Here is a 15,558-nt window from a genome sequence, read left to right as displayed (position 1 = left end):
CTGATGAACATCAATGCAAAAATCCTCAATAAAATACTGTCAAACCGAATCCAGCAACACATCAAAAAGCTTATCCACCACAATCAAGTCGGCTTCATCCCTGGGATACAAGGCTGGTTCGACATACACAAATCAATAAATGTAATCCATCACATAAACAGAACCAATGACAAAAACCACATGATTATCTCAATAGATGCACAAAAGGCCTTCAATAAAATTCAACACCACTTCATGCTAAAAACTCTCAGTAAACTAGGTGTTCATGTGAGATACCTCAAAATAATAAGAGCTATTTATGACAAACCCATAGCCAATATCATACCGAATGGGGAAAAGCTGGAAGCATTCCCTTTGAAAACTGGCAAAGACAAGGATACCCTCTCTCACCATTCCTATTCAACATAGTATTGGAAGTTCTGTCCAGGGCAATCAGGCAAGAGAAAGAAATAAAAGGTACTCAAATAGGAAGAGAGGAAGTCAAATTGTCTCTGTTTGCAGATGACATGATTGTATATTTAGAAAACCCCATTGTCTCAGCCCAAAAACTCCTTAAGCTGATAATCAACTTCAGCAAAGTCTCTGGATACAAAATCAATGTGCAAAAATCACAAGCATCCCTATACACCAATAATAGACAAGCAGAGAGCCAAATAATGAGTGAACTTCCCATTCACAATTGCTACAAAGAAAATAAAATACCAAGGAATACAACTTACAAGGGATGTGAAGGACCTCTTCAAAAAGAACTACAAACCAGTGCTCAAGAAAAATAAGAGAGGACACAAACAAATGGAAAAAAAATTCCATGCTTATCAATAGGAAGAATCAATATCATGAAAATGGCCATACTGCCCAAAGTAATTTATAGATTCAATGCTATTCCCATCAAGCTACCATTGACTTTCTTCACAGAATTAGAAAAAACTACTTTAAATTTCATATGGAACCAAAAAAGAGCCTGTATAGCCAAGACTATCCTAAGCAAAAAGAACAAAGCTGGAGGCATCACATTACCTGACTTCAGACTATACTACAAGGCTACAGTAACCAAAACAGCATGGTACTGGTGCCAAAACAGACATATAGACCAATGGAACAGAACAGAGGCCTCAGAAATAACACCACACATCTGCAACCATATGATCTTTGACAAACCTGATAAAAACAAGCAATGGGGAAAGGATTCTCTATGTAATAAATGTTGCTGGGAAAACTGGCTAGCCATATGCAGAAAACTGAAACTGGACCCCTTCCTTACATCTTATACAAAATTAACTCAAGTTGGATTAAAGACTTAAATATAAAACCTAAAACCATAAAAACCATGAAGAAAACCTAGGCAATACCATTCAGGACATAGACATGGGCAAAGACTTCATGACTAAAATATCAAAAGCAATTGCAGCAAAAGCCAAAATTGACAAATGTGATCTGATTAAACTAAAGAGCTTCTGCACAGCAAAAGAAACTGCCATCAGAGTATTCCTACAGAATAGGAGAAAATTTTTGCAATCTATCAATCTGACAAAGGTCTAATATCTGGAATGTACAGTGAACTTAAACAAATTTACAAGAAGAAAACAACCCCATCAAAAAGTGGCCGAAGGATATGAACAGACACTTCTCAAAAGAAGATGTTTATGCAGCCAACAAACATGAAAAAAAGCTCATCATCACTGGTCATTAGAGAAATGCAAATCAAAAACACAATGAGATACCATCTCATGCCAGTTAGAATGGCAATCATTAAAAAGTCAGAAAACAACAGATGTAGAGAGAGGATGTGGAAAAATAGGAATGCTTTTACACTGTTGGTGGGAGTGTAAATTAGTTCAACCATTGTGGGAGACAGTGTGGCAATTCTTCAAGGATCTAGAACCAGAAATACCATTTGACCCAACAATCCCGTTACTGGGTATACACCCAAAGGATTATAAATCATTCTACTGTAAAGACACATGCACACATGTGTTTACTGCAGCACTATTTACAATAGCAAAGACTTGGAACCAACCAAAATGCCCATCAATGATAGACTGGATAAAGAAAATGTGGCACATATACCCCATGAAATACTATGCAGCCATAAAAAAGAATGAGTTCATGTCCTTTGGAGGGACATGGATGAAGCTGGAAAGCATCATTCTCAGCAGACTAACACAGGAACAGAAAACCAAACACTGCATGTTCTCACTCATAAGTGGGAGTTGAACAATGATAACACGTGGACACAGGGAGCGGAGCATCACACACCGGGGCCTGTTGGGGGGTGGGGGGACAAATATCTAATGCATGCAGGGCTTAAAACCTAGATGTTGGGATGATAGGTCAGGCAAAGCACCATCACACATGTATACCTATGTAACAAACCTGCATGTTCTGCACTTGTATCCCAGAAATTAATGTAAAAAAAAAGGAATATTTTATCCATTTATCCTTTTTTTCTTGCATTTTCAGGTGTTTTGTAGCCAGAGTGCACAGTGATCTCGTGTATTTTTTTTTTTTTGCTAGAAAAAGAGGTCTATAATTCATTTATTTTTCTTCATCTTTCTACACACTATACCCATCCTGGCTGGAATTTTATAGGAGCATGTATCTTCTGGCTAAGAGTTTGAAATGTAATATTGAGTTTATGCACTAGATTTTAAAGCTTTTGTGTTTTTTTTTTCATTTGTAGAAAGGAATGCCTTAGTTATGTTCCTAATTTTAAGGGAATCTATGCCTTATTTTATTTTATTTTTATTTATTTTTTTTTTTGAGACGGAGTCTTGCTCTGTTGCCCAGGCTGGAGTGCAGTGGTATGATCTCGGCTCACTGCAAGCTCCGCCTCCCGGGTTCACGCCATTCTCCTGCCTCAGTCTTCCAAGTAGCTGGGACTACAGGCACCCGCCACCACGCCCAGCTAATTTTGTGTGTGTGTGTGTGTGTGTGTGTGTGTGTGTGTTTTTTTTTAGTAGAGACGAGGTTTCACCGTGTTAGCCAGGATAGTGTCGATCTCCTGACCTCGTGATCCGCCGCCTCGGCCTCCCAAAGTGCTGGGATTACAAGCGTGAGCCACCATGCCTGGCCCCACCTCATTTTAGTATTGTTATGTTAGCTAGAGATAGATCTCCAATGTCTTAGTTATAGGTAATTTTGATAAAGTTGGTGGGTACATTTAATTTTAAGTAAATACGTTTTTTACAATAACGTCTTAACCAATGTTTCCTATGATAAGTGTTCTTAGTCTCAAGGTTGTAAGTTGATAATCTTTGGAAATATTAAAACAAAACTGCCAATATTGCACAAAAAAGCCTATATTTTAGACTCCACTTTGTTGGTAATCCTGGGTGACAATATTCTACATGCCAGCCTAGTCACTTACAGTTCTTCGAAAGCTGCCACACTGTTTAATGGCTCCATACTTCACATCAGCCATTCCCTCATCCTGGAATGCTTCCTTCCTCCCTACCATTCTTGATGAACTCACACTCAGATACCCACAAGGAGAGCTAGCTGTGTGGTTTCATTATCTCTAGGACTTAACCCTTATTACTTGACTTATTATAACTCTGGGGCAATTATTTGATGTATAATGCATAGTGGGTATTCAGGAAATATGGAATAGAACAAGATCCTAGGGATCCTGGACTATATACCATTTCTGATTGTTTTCAGTTATGAGAGGTTTAATTCTTATATACATGTAGCTTATGATGCTGGTTGTTTTAACAAATAAGTGAATGTTTTAGAGGAACCTTTGTTTGTTTATGCATTAATTTTTGAATGGGTAACTGCCATGGTTTGGATGTATCCCCCAAAACTCATGAGTTGGAAACTTGATTCCCCAATGCAGCGGTGTCGAAAGGTAGGGCTTAATGGGAGATGTTTGGGTCATGGGGGCACTGCCCTTGTTAATGGATTAATGCCATTATCATGGGAGTAGGTTCCTTATTAAAGGATGAGTTTGGTTCCCTCTTGCTCTTTCCCTTACCCTCTCTCTGCCCCTTCCACCATGGGATGATGTAGCAAGAAGGCTCTCACTAGATATCAGAACCTTGATCTTAGACTTTGCAGCCCCCAGAACTGTAAGGATATAAGTTTCCATTCTATATAAATTGCTCAGTCTCAGGCATTCTGTTATAGCAGCACAAAATGGATTGAGACAGTAACCCTTGTCACATTGCAATCTGAGTGCCAATACATCAGCCACATTGAGCTCACACCATTAGAGGCTAGGACAAAGGAAAACCACTCTTTTGTGGGGTGTAGGATACATAATAAGTGTGTGGGCTACAGCCCTGGGGTTACACTGACAACATTGTTATACAGACACTAGAAATAGATCAGAAAAAGTTTAGATGTTTTCTGCTGGATCAATTTCTAGGAATGTTCCAAAATACCAATCATTGTATTTTCTAAGAGAAGACACTCTGCTTTGGTGTGAAGGGTCTTTGGTTTATGAAAAACTGTGCTTTTCACATATAAGTTGTCACAGCTGTTCCAGGTCATGTGTGGTCTCTTAGTAGCATGTAGGTTTGGAAACCCTAGTGAGGCAGTGTAGGCAGAATATATAGCCATTAGAACCAGACAAATGTGAGATTAAGTCTTTGCTCCACCAGTTACTGCTCCACCAGTAAGTGCTGGCCCTGGAAAGGCACTTAACTTCCCTAAGCTTCAGCTTCCTCCTGCAAAACGTGGGAACTTTCACTTACCTTACAGGTTGTGGAAAGGATGTTGAGGTTCCTAGCACAGTGCCTACACGTGGTAAATGTCCAATATAGTAGTGCCCCCTTTATGTGTTTTTGCCTTCCATGGTTTTGGTTACCCACAGTCAGCTGTGGCCCAAAAATATTACATGGAAAGTTCCAGAAATAAACAATTCATAAGTTTTAAACTATGTTCTGTTGTGAGTAGCATGGTGAAATCTTCCACTGTTCCACTCTGTCCCAAGCAGAACACAAATCATCTCTTTGTCCAATGTCTCCATGCTGTCTACACTCTCTGCCTGTGAGTCACTTAGCCATCTTTGTTATCAGACTGACTGTCACGGTATCACAGATCTTGTGTCCAAGTAACCTTTATTTTATTTAATTATGGCCCCAAAGTGCAAGAGTAGTGATGCTGACAATTTAGATATGGCAAAGAGAAGCCATAAAGTGCTTCAAGTGAAAAGGTGAAAGGTTGTGACTTAACAAGGAAAGGAAAAATCTGAGGTTGCTGAGATCTACAGTAGGAACAAATCTTCTGTCTGTGAAATTGAGAACAATATATTGTAATTATTCTATTATTGGTCATTGTTAGTGTCTTATTGTGCCTAATTTATAGATTAAGCTTTATTATAGGTATGTATGTATGGGAAAAATATATTGTACATAGGATTTAATACTGCCTTTGGTTTCAGGCATCCACTAGGCATCAAGGAACATATGCCCTGCAGATAAGGGGGAACTACTGTAAATAATCACTGATATTATATTTCCCTAGAAAATCAGTTATTAAAGTAATTTCAAGAACAAGAACAAAACACCTTCAACCTAATGCTATATTTGTAGGTACCCTGGGCACAGTGTAGCAAAACTTGTTTTTCTTATTTACATTGTTGTACATGGGAATAAAAAGATATAAGTGGTAAAAGATTTAGTTAGAAAAGTGGAAGGTGTCTTGAGAAATTTTTGAAAATCTATATTGAAGCAAATGAAACAGAGAATAAAGAAGGCAGGCCCTAGAAAAAATTTACTTTAAAAATCAGAATTTTCTGTGTTGTGCACCAGAGAGTTTTATTTAATATGTCAAATATTCACTCAAAATAAATGTTGAACACACTAAGTTTGTGCATTCAAAATTTTCCACAATATATTCATATAATAACATGCACTCTATTTTTGCTATGAAGTATAACCCGAGGCAGCTGAAGCATCTTTCAAAGTTTTTAAGAAGGCAAAGCAAACACAACCAAATTATTTTCTTTAGACAAAGCAATACTATGTTAGCTAAAGTGTGTCCACATAACCCAGAAATAATGTAAATACAGGAGTAGAATTAGGAGTAATTTAATATCTACTATATGTGCTTTTGTTAGATTTTCATAGACTGTGTATTTATGAGGAGAAGGTAGGACATGGTCTATTAGTCAAGCAAGCTCAGACTATAACATTATTTTAGCATAATGACATGAGGAGCAGGACAGGGCTTGGTTGTCAGCCATTTAACTTAAGAGTTTACCCTGTTCCTTCAATGTTCAACCCATTGCCCTAAATCCTGGGAGTGGGTTCAATTGTGTCTTCTCCAAAGAGGTATGTATGTGAAGCCCTAACCCACGTACTAGAATGTGACTGTATTTGGAGATAGAACCTTTTAGGATGTAATTAAGTCAAAATGGGATTGTTAGGGTGGGCTGTAATTCATTATGACTGGTGAACTTACAAGAAGATACATATCGGGGGTGCACTGGCACAGAGGAAAGGCCATGTGAAGCAAGAAGGCAGCCATCTGCAAGCCAAGGAGAGAAATTTCAGAAGGAACCAACCCTACCGACATCTTGATCTTGGACTTTAAGCTGCCAGAACTGTGAGAAAACAAATTTCTAATGTTTAAGCCACCCAGTCTGGGATATTTTGTTATGGCAGCCCTGGCAAACTACAGTAGTTCCCCCTTATCCTTAAGGGATATGTTCTAAGATCCCTGGTGGATGCCTGAAACTGCTGATACTACTGAACCCTATGTATACTATATATTTTTTCCTATACATACATACTTATGATGAAGTTTAATTTATAAATTAGGCCAAGTAAGAGATTAACAACAAGGAATAATAAAATAAGACAATTATAACAATATGCTAGCATCACTACCCTTACACTTTGCCATTTTTCAGTAGAATAAGGGTTTCTTGAACACAAGCAAGGTTTTATCAGGCTACTCAGAACGTTGCTCTTTCTCTTATACTCATCTAATCCATCATGAAATTCTGTGGCTTGGCTTTCAAAATATATCCAGGATTTGACCACTTATCACCACCCTCATTGCTAATACACAGTTCAATCCATGGTTGCTGGTCACATGTGCCATCATAGTCAAATCCACTATCATAGTCAAATTTACCATCATAGTTCACCTGGGTTATGTGCAGTAGCCTCTAACAGGGCTCTTTGATTTCACCCTTGCTTCATTTCCACCCCCAGTCTTTCCTCAACACAGTAGCCAGAGCAGCCCTTATAAAATTAGATCAGATCACTTCTCTCCTAAGTTCAACACTCTCCAGTGACTTTCCATTTGAAATAAAGTAAAATCCAAAGTCCTGGCTGGGCACGGTGGCTCATGCCTATAATCCCAGCACTTTGGGAGGCCAAGGTGGATGGATCACCTGAGGTCAGGAGTTCAAGACCAGTCTGACCAACACGGCAAAACCCTGTCTCTACTAAAAATTACAAAAATGAGTGAGCATGGTGGCAGGCACCTGTAATCCCAGCTAGTCGGGAGCCTGAGGCAGGGAGAATTGCTTGAACCCGGGAGGTGGAAGTTGCAGTGAGCTGAGATCACACCACAGCACTCCAGCCTGGGCGACACAGCAAGACTGTATCTCGGAAAAAAAAAAAAAAATCCAAAGCCCTTCTAATTAATTACAAGGTCCTCCATGAGCTGGCCTACCATTATTTCTCTGGGTCATTTCCTAGCACTCTCTCCCTAGCTCACTAGGCTATAGCTAAAGCAGCCGCCTTGCTGTTCCTAGGACACACTGAGCATGCTTTCACTTATGGGGCTTTGCAATGGCTGTCCCCTCTACCTGGAACATTGCTTTCCAGATATGCCCTTGGTGAGCTACCTCAACTCTTTTCAAGGCTACCTTCCAATGGGCTTCGTTGTGACTCTTCTATTTACATTAGTTAACTCCACCCACATTCTCCTCTCGATTCCCTAACTCCCTCACCTGCTCCATTTTTATTTCTGTAGCAATTATCGCCTTTTAAAATACTGCATAATTATAATTAAGCTTAATATTTCTTGTCTGTCTCCTCTACTAGAAGTTCCGTGAGGGTAAATGCTTGTCTGTTTTGTTCATCTGTGTTTCATGAGTGCCTAAAACAGTACCTGGCACATAGTAGACACTCAATAGCTATTTGCTTAATGAAGGAATAAATGAATAATAGAGCAATAATTGTCATATGCCAGGTCTTATTCTAAGTATGTTTTATATCTTGTTTCATTTTAACCTCACCACAGTCTGTGAGGTAGGTATTAATTATTCTTAATACAAAGATAAAGAAAATAGGCTTAGAGAGGTTAAAGGTAGAACTGAGATTTGAACCTAGGCAGTCTAATCCCAAAACCTTTCAGTTTTTAAATTCAACCACCCTGTGAAGTTAGGAAAATAGGTAAGTGGTTATGATTATTCTCATTTTCTAGATGACAGAACTGAGACTTAGAGATTTTAAGTAACTTTCTCAAGGTGAATGGGAACCTTACCTAGTGAATGGGAAACCTTAGGTTGTCCTGATACCCTAAGTTCCTGGGTTTGTTATAACCTGGCCTGGTGTCTCTCCTTGCCCTTTTCAGGGACTCCTTCCCTTCAGTGCTATTTTTCTATGTCTTCTCTTCCATGTCTAAGGCATTCCACAGTCTTCATTACCCACAGAATTCCCTGTAGTAGTCTACCACAACATAGTTCTCTTTGGTTGTACCTCTTATTAGATCTCTTACTGCTATACCTGACAAAAGGAAGAAAAACTATCAACCTTCTCAAGAAAAATACACATACACATAACATCTAGACTACAATAGACTTTAGCTAAAACTGATTCATTCTTGACTTCAATCCTCTTGCAATAAATAGATACCTTTCCACCATCCCATTTTCTAGGGTCTCACTAATTAATTGGTTAGTTATTATTAAATGTGTCAGTGAAGGCTTATAGATTCATTTATTCATTTGTGCATTCATTCATTCATTCATTCCATAGGCATTTTTGAGCATCTATTGTGTATAAGGCAGAATACTAAATTCTGTGGGGAATCAAAAATGACCTTTATAGTACTATGCCCTCAAGACATTTCCAATCAGAGCCAATGAGATTCAGTTTGGGTATTTTTGTCTGAGTTTTCACTTTCCACTAGATTCAATGTTGAAAGGCCCATGAGACTGCAGTTGCTACAGCCACTGTGTTGCCATGACAGGAGATCCTGTCTAGATTGGAGTCCACCCAGAAAAACCAGCTCAAAGAGGTAGAAGGAGAAAGAGCAAGAGAAACTGGCTCCTGAGGACACAGTTTTAATCCCTGCATCAAGCTGTGCCTGAAGCTAACCCCACAGTAGTCTCTTTCTGTAACAAAGTCCAAAAAAGGATTTTCTTTTCACTTAAGTCAGTTTGAGTTGTATTTTCTGTTATAAGCTTTTAGAATAGTCCTAATACATATAGGCCTTTCTAGTTATATTTTTAACATCCTGATATCTTTCCAGAGATAGCTTCACACATAAGGAACCACCTTAGCATCCTTCACTCAATGCTGAAAGTGAGCATCTGGTCTGCCTTTGGGCCAATGCTAAATCTCTTCAACAGCATCCTCTACCGAAGCAACATTGTCCCAGAATCTGCTGAAGCAGCAAGAAAAGAGGTCAGCAGTAGGACCAAGCTGCATATCTTCTTAGGCAGGAGTGCATCACTATTGAGGCCAAATGGACACTCACTAGCAAGGTGGCTGGAAACAACTGTTCTAGAAAGAACCCAAGGAAAAATTTCCAGGAGGAACCCAAACAGAAAAATCTATGTGGGTTGTATTCTGTAGTGCAAGTACTAAGGGAAGCGGGTGGTCTCAGAGGGTTAGCCAGTGAGAACATTGCCAGAAATGGTAAGATGCAGAGGCTCCTGAAAGAGCCAGCATTTAGACATCTGTCATAACAAAGGACATTCAATAGCTAAGAGATCACTTTAAATAGCACCAAATATTTTTAAAGTTCCTTTCTTTTAATCCATCTTCCACCTTCCCTGATTAAAAAGTCATGAAGATGAGGGGCAGGAGGGGAGGTGAAACAAAGAAAATGAAAAAATAGACAGTTTCTTCCTTTATCCTTCCAAACTATGAGTCAGGCCCAAGCTGAGGGAAAGAGGGAAGATTCAGTTGAATGAGAAATGGAAGTTTTGATTTGAACTGGACTTTTGACATACCTGAATATCTAATTGTTCTAATATCTCAACAGGACTGGGAAGCTAAGGGATTTGCCAAGGCATGGGTAAAAGAGGATCTTTATGTTTGAAGAATGATAGAAAAAATAAAGCTGTTCATTATTACATTCTACCATGTTTAGCCAATTAAACAGGTTTTACTGGAGGTGGTTCTGTGGTAATTATTCCATAGGCTTATCTTGAGTTAGATCAAGCTTGTCCAAACTGCAGCCCACAGGTTGCATGTGGCCCAGAACAGCTTTGAATATGGCCTAACACAAATTTGTAAACTTTCTTAAAACATTATGAGAATTTTTTTTGCAATTTTTTTTTAGCTCATCAGCTATCATTAGCATTAGCGTATTTTATGTGTGGCCCAAGACAATTCTTCTTCCAATGTGGCCCAGAGAAGCCAAAAGATTAAATATCCCAAGTTAGACCATAAGAAACAGCACAATGCAAATTACCCTCATATTTACTATCATAATGGTTTCTCTAGGAGAATTCATGAGGAAATATCTCTATGAGCTTAGTATCAGGGGTAGTTCTGCTTCTCTGGACCAAGTGTTGTGCTTTTATTCAGTTAGTATACCAAATGGAATGGGGGTGTGAGTGAGAAAGATCCATTCTATGGAAGGTACTTTTTAATTTATTATTTATTTTTTTTGAGACAGGGCCTTGCTCTGTCACCCAAGCTGGGTGCAATGGCATGAACATGGCTCACTGTAGCCCTGACCTCCTGGGCTCAAGCAATCCTCCTGCCTCAGCCTTCCAAGTAGCTGTGACCACAGGTGCACACTACCACAGCTGGCTAAATTAAAAAAAAATTGTCAAGATAGAGTCTCACTATGTTGTCTAGGCTGGTCTTGAACTCCTAGACTCAAGTAATCCTTTCACCTTGGCCTCCCAAAGTGCTGGGATTATAGGAGTGAGCCACCACACATGGCCTACGGGACATATTTTGTCCCTGACAATGTTTACAATTGCTGATACATGTTGGTAATATGAAGTAGATGAACTCACTCTGTTTTATTGCAGTTTATACATTTTCTACAGAAAATGCACCCCATCATTGCTTATAGCCCACCCACGTGGACTGCTCATTCTGTGAATCATGTTTTACAGGTGAGTTTTGGCTACTGAAAGCTTGGAGTCAAACCTGTATGCCTCTTCCTTTGTCTGCCAATATATTTTGTATATTAGGCCTCGGCCCTGGCTCCAATTTAGATTACCATTTTTTTCCCCTACTTTGTCCCTCTCTTTGACCTTTTAACTTACTTCTATTCTTTGTGTGCAGAACTTTGTAAACCCTGTTAGATCCTTGCTGCAGCAATGTACATAAGCAATGTAATAAACAGAAAGGATGATATTCAATGCCCATATCAAATCATCCTGTGTGTAGAATCACAAGTGCATTTCATTCTAGACACAAGACATAATTTTGCACATTTCAAAATGCAGTAAACGATTCCTAGAATGCTATTTTAGAAGCTTTCCTTAGGAAACAGCACCACGTGGCATAACTCACCTACCCCAGTAGTGTGATCTCCCTTTGGTCCTGTATAGGAAGTGGGAGTTTCTCCCCTCCTCCTGTGCCAGCTGCTCCGGTTTCTTTTCTCCTGAGTAAATGTACATTCATCTTGCTCGAAAGTACACTCTCCAGGTGGAGGTGGAAGTTTCTCTGCAAGAAAATAGCAGATGTTGCAATCACTGAGACTCTTTCAATGACTCTGTGTTGCTAGCAGCCCACTCTGCATGTATGAATGTTGTCTGGCCATATGCCATGCAATGGAGAGGCAGCCCCCACTGGTGGCCCACCTACACAGAGCCACTGCTTCCAGCTAGAGGCTGCATTCCACTGCGGGTCCTGCCACAGACATAGAGAACAATCAGATATACAGATCTAAAATACTGGGCTACTTTGAGAAAAAAACTTTCTCTGACTTGTGAATTTTTGTGAATTTCTTTTTATAAAGCTCTGGAAATTATAGGTATATTGCCTTTATGAAAATATGGAAAATAATAAAATTGCATAATGCAGGCACTTTCTTCAGAAATCCTGGATGAGTGAAGGGTATCCTCATAACAACTCCACAGTTGCTTTGTAGGTGGGGGAGAATGTGAGAGTGCTAAATGGACTCTTGGAGGCATAGCTGTGTGGAACAAATGACTTCATTTCTCTATGCCTTAGAGTTCTTATCTCTAATGTGGGAATATTGATGGTAGTCACTTCATGGGTCTGTGAGGATTAAATGAGATGGTATATGTAAAGTGATCATTTTTAATGTGAAGTTCTCAATAATTAAATTTTAGAACTTATTTTGCCACGCAGAGGTTTATTTTCTTTTTCCCAAATCCAATGTTTATGTCTTTGAATGCTATCTTCAATAACATTCATAATTATTAGAATGGTACTTCTTCCCAATTTACTGGGGACTTCTCCTTTGACTAAACTTGGTTGTACCTCCCTATATCCAGATTCTTAGCCAAATTTTTCTAATAAATAGCTTGTTTCATATGTCTCTTTTGTGATCATTGTTTTACTTCATTTTATTTTACATACAGTACTGGTTAATGAAACCTCATTCTTTCTTCTATGCCTTGAGTGGAATGATTTTTATCTGGGTTGTCCTTGCAGTGCCTGGCAAATTAAGAGACTAAGAACAAATTGTCTTTTAATTAAATAAACATGGAGATTATTCTCCAGCACCAGACTGATACCACGATTTGCCTGTGTGTCAAAGAAATGGATGTCCTATGATGTAGGATGCAATGGTAATTAGCAGATACAGACCAATGATTGGGATTGAGTTATGCACCATTTTCTCATTAGGCATAATGTATGACACATAGCTAGCTACCATGACTTTATTTTGCTCCTATCATCATTGCTTGGTCTATTGTTCCACTATCATTTAATTCACTTAGAAAATGTTTATTAAAATTTTTAAATTAGATGCTTAGCAAGTATCTGTGAAATAAAAATTTCATTAATATTGCTTGAAAATCTGCATTCATGTACGATAACAAAAACAACACTAATAGTAATAATTATAGTAGAAGATATTTGTTTGTAAAGCACTGTTTTGTGCCAGGTCTTATGCTAGGAAAATGTATATGTATTATCCCCAATATTCAGGTAGATACCACTAGTTCCCTTCCAAATGAGGATAAAGGGGTTAAGTCACATGTACAAAGACACATATTACACTGGAATCATCATTTCTAAATTTCAAAGCCTGCTACACAGCTCTGCAGGAGACACTTTGTCAACAAAAGCAAAGGATGGACTAGCACAGATGAAATGTATGTGGTTCTCAGCGATAACAGGAAATGTATGTATAGGCCAGAGAAACAGAGAGCTAAAATGATTGCCGTCTTACCTGAAGATGAGCAGCTTCCCAATTGTATTGTAATGTCATCCAGGGCTACAAGCCCACAGTCCCAGAAACTTTTGCATAGGCTCATGAAAACCACCTGAAATTCGTAAAAATAAAGCTATGAATTCTGTTGACTGAAAACTGGAAACTCCTAACAACCTGGGATTCACTTAGCACAGCAGGCGAGCATAGGCAAACTACAAGCAGCTCTTCATCGTCCGTATGAACAACAGAACACAGTGGCAAGAAGAACGGTTACCATCTGCATAAAACCCTGGAATTACTTTTATTATTACTGTTAATTTTTGAGATGGAGTCTCGCTTTGTCGCCAAGGCTGGAGTGCAGTGGTACGATCTTGGCTCACTGCAACCTCTGCCTACTGGGTTCAAGTGATTCTCCTGCCTCAGCCTCCTGAGTAGCTGGGATTACGGACACCCATCACCATGCCCAGATAATTTTTGTATTTTTAGTAGAGACGGGGTTTCACCATGTTGGCCAGGCTGGTCTCAAACTCCTGACCTCAGGTGATCTGCCTGCCTTGGCCTCCCAAAGTGCTGGGATTACAGTTGTGAGCCACCACACCTGGCCTAGAATTACTTAATATATTTGAGCAGAATATAACGATATATTGTGCATACTAATGCTGAAATCCGTGGCATTTCGTAAAGAATTGACAGGAAGAGTGAGGAAAGCAAGAAGTTAACTGCATGACAGAGAAAAGCCTGTCAGGTTTTAAACATTTTCCCCAGATAATCCACAAAGTACATATAGACTTGATGGTTTTCTGAGCATTTTTCAAACATTTCCAGTACAAACACTATTGATTTTTTGGAAATGACTTTCTGGCAACATGCTTCATTCACATTGTGAACAAAGTCCTGGTGATTTGCCATCTGGAGGCTTATGTTCCATTTCCAAAGACAAAGATCTATGTTCCCAGTTGGTGTCACTAATAAAAGCCCTAAATGCAGTTATTTTATCAGTCCAAACATTTTTATTGTTGTCTGTGAAGGAAAAACAAATCCATGCCATAAATTATTAAATCTACTGTTCCAGAGAAAGACAGAAAAGTCTTGGATTTCTTTCCATCAGGCAAATTTTAAAGGCTACTTTTCATATATAGGATGAGCTAAGAGACCTTTTAAAAACGTTTGTATTCGATGTTCACTGTACTTGCACATTACAAAGCTGCTTTGAATGTATCACAATGTTTACGTAGCACAAGCTCATTTAGTCCATGTTCATTGAATCCCTCAATTACAAATCTAATTCAAACAGACAAAGGATGATATAACAGAAGTTGAAACCCAACTTACAAATAATGAGAACACTTGATTTTTTTAGGCTCTAGTTTAAAATGTTATGTCTTAAATTTATTGTTTTATCAGTAGGGTTCTTTTGCTTTTTGATGATCAGATTCATTAGAATATAGAATTTATTTAAAAAGAAATGTAAAGATCATGTGACAGCTTACCAGTATGCAAAATATAAAATGTCTTAATCCAAGACCTTCTGGATAATTACTAATTGTAAGATGTGTGAAGGTTTACTTGCACTGTATTCATATTGCTTTCAATTATAAAAAGGATAGTTTGGACTTGTCACAATGTATAACTATGTATATATACAAAGAACAAAACAAAACAGGGTGGATTTTTTTTTCTCATTTACTTCTGTTAATTTTCTCATGTTTATAGATTCTAGAGATGATCTGAACATGTAAAATATTTTACTTGCAGAGTTTACTACTGGGAACTTATTCCTTGTTTGTAAAGCAAAGGTCTGTGTCATCAGCCCTGAATGCGGTTATATTTTAGCAGTAACTTTTTGTTATATGGGAAGGAATATTAATCCATCTCATAATTTACTGAATTAATTGTGGTGCAGACAGAAGAGTCTTGGCTTTATTTTATGGGGTGTGGGGGGTAGCTTTAAAGTCTATTTTTCACAAGTATACTAAAAAAGTACCTTTTCAAAATGAATATGTGGTAGTGAAATGGTTCACCATCTAAATCATTACCTACATAAAACTCAAA

General features: G+C 38.4%; 1 protein-coding gene across 3 annotated transcripts in view; it reads right to left on the bottom strand.

Annotated features, from left to right (window-relative positions):
• MAMDC2 (MAM domain containing 2) overlaps nt 1-15,558 on the bottom strand; it is a 177,452-nt gene that overhangs the window by 38,574 nt on the left and 123,320 nt on the right. The window contains exons 10-12 of one of the 3 annotated variants that reach the window (XM_031014897.3): nt 13,525-13,618; nt 11,674-11,822; nt 5,693-6,550 (exon numbers count right to left, since the gene is read on the bottom strand). In XM_031014897.3, the coding sequence (XP_030870757.1) occupies nt 6,497-6,550; nt 11,674-11,822; nt 13,525-13,618 (297 nt within the window). In that variant the 3' untranslated portion in view covers nt 5,693-6,496. Of the gene's footprint in view, nt 1-5,692; nt 6,551-11,669; nt 11,823-13,524; nt 13,619-15,558 lie in introns of those variants that run through there. The other 2 variants (XM_031014898.3, XM_004048109.5) reach the window with 2 other exon arrangements.

The sequence above is a fragment of the Gorilla gorilla genome, chromosome 13 (genome assembly GCF_029281585.2).
Source record: "Gorilla gorilla gorilla isolate KB3781 chromosome 13, NHGRI_mGorGor1-v2.1_pri, whole genome shotgun sequence".
Classification (NCBI taxonomy): Eukaryota; Metazoa; Chordata; class Mammalia; order Primates; family Hominidae; genus Gorilla; species Gorilla gorilla.
Note: the sequence above shows the minus strand (reverse complement) of the source record. Positions and strands in the feature narration are given on the sequence as shown.